The sequence below is a fragment of the Eimeria tenella genome, genomic scaffold, assembly GCF_000499545.2.
Source record: "Eimeria tenella Houghton genomic scaffold, Eth_scaff2139, whole genome shotgun sequence".
Taxonomy (NCBI): domain Eukaryota; phylum Apicomplexa; class Conoidasida; order Eucoccidiorida; family Eimeriidae; genus Eimeria; species Eimeria tenella.
In genome coordinates, this window is record NW_013541988.1 from 496 (window position 1) to 1,752 (window position 1,257).

The window sequence follows — 1,257 nt, forward strand, 5'->3', positions numbered from 1 at the left end:
TCCTTCGCGGATGCATTGTGATGGCTGCAGTTTGATGTGGCTCCGGGTTATCCCCGAGAGCAGTAGTAGTAGTGACCACGGTTGCAGTTGCTGCGCCGCAGCTGGGTGCAAGGGGGGGACCCCTGGAAGGGATTTGATTGCGAATGCGCAGCGTCGACAGCAAGAGCAGCAACAAGAGGAGGTATCTGATTCCTCTGGTGGAATAGAGACGGAAGATAGTGCTAACACGGCAGCAGTAGCAAAAGGCAGGGGTACCTCAAGGCGAATGTCGACGACGGAGGCAACAATTGCAGCAACAGCAGCTAAGCCACTCCGGTGCAAACGGCCCTTACGAGCAGCAGCGGCAGGAGAACGAGGCTCTGCGGGGTTGCAGAGCAGTCCGACGCCGTCAGGGAGACGCAGCAGCAAGAGACTGGCAGCGGCGAAGGGAGGTGCAGGTGCGGCTGGCGTTGCTGCCCGTGTCGTCCTTCCCATTGCGCGGCCGCAGCCTCGCAGGTCCAACAGCAGCAGCAGGAGCGGAAGCAGTAGCAGCAGAAACGGCAGCAGCAGTAGCATTACTGCTCTGCGAAGGGACAGCGACCGCATAAAGTCAGACACGGCAGCACCGCCAGAAGCAGACAGACCTGGCAATGCAGTTGCCGTTGGTGCTGCAGAGTGGCCTCCAGCCGAAAGTCTTCAGCTTGGATCACTAACGATTGTAAGCGTCCGACAATGGCTGCGTCACTTGACCGGCGATTCGCTGGAAGAACAACAGCGAAGACAGCAGCTAAAGCAGAAGCTGCCACTAAGTGCAGAGGAGAGCCACCTTTATGCAGTTGCTGCGAGGAACCGCTGCGTCATGCCAAAGGAATCGTTGCCGCTGCTGCTGTGTGTCACGAAGAGTGACAACCTGCCCGGGATCCCAGGGGCTTTGGGCGCCAGTAGCAGTTGCAGGAGGGACAACAGCAGCAACGGCAGCGCAGCAGCAAGAGTTGCAGCAGCAGCGGCAGCGGATGTGGGGTCGTCAGAGCTCGACGCTGCTGCTGCTGCGGTGTTTGCAGATGCTGGAGTTGCCGCGGCACATCCAGTTGCCAGCGCAGCACCAGGCCGTGGGCTGTCGCAGCGAGCAACGTCGCAGCGCCTGGGCGATGCAGGCGAACCAACGCAGGTCGCGGGGGACACTGCAGCTCGCAGCAGGAACTTTATTATTCCCAACAGACACGCTGTTTTGTTTTCATTACGTGGCCGTTGCATTAGTAGCAACAGCTTGGCGAATAC

At 59.5% G+C, this 1,257-nt stretch overlaps 1 protein-coding gene across 1 annotated transcript; it reads left to right on the plus strand.

Moving 5' to 3' along the window:
• Window positions 1-34: 34 nt before the first annotated feature.
• Window positions 35-697, plus strand: ETH_00041040 (uncharacterized protein; the record flags this gene model as incomplete). The annotated part of the gene is made up of 1 exon (XM_013374570.1): window positions 35-697. A coding segment is annotated over one exon (663 nt), but the record flags the coding sequence as incomplete, so codon positions are not given.
• Between the last annotated feature and the right edge of the window lie 560 nt (window positions 698-1,257).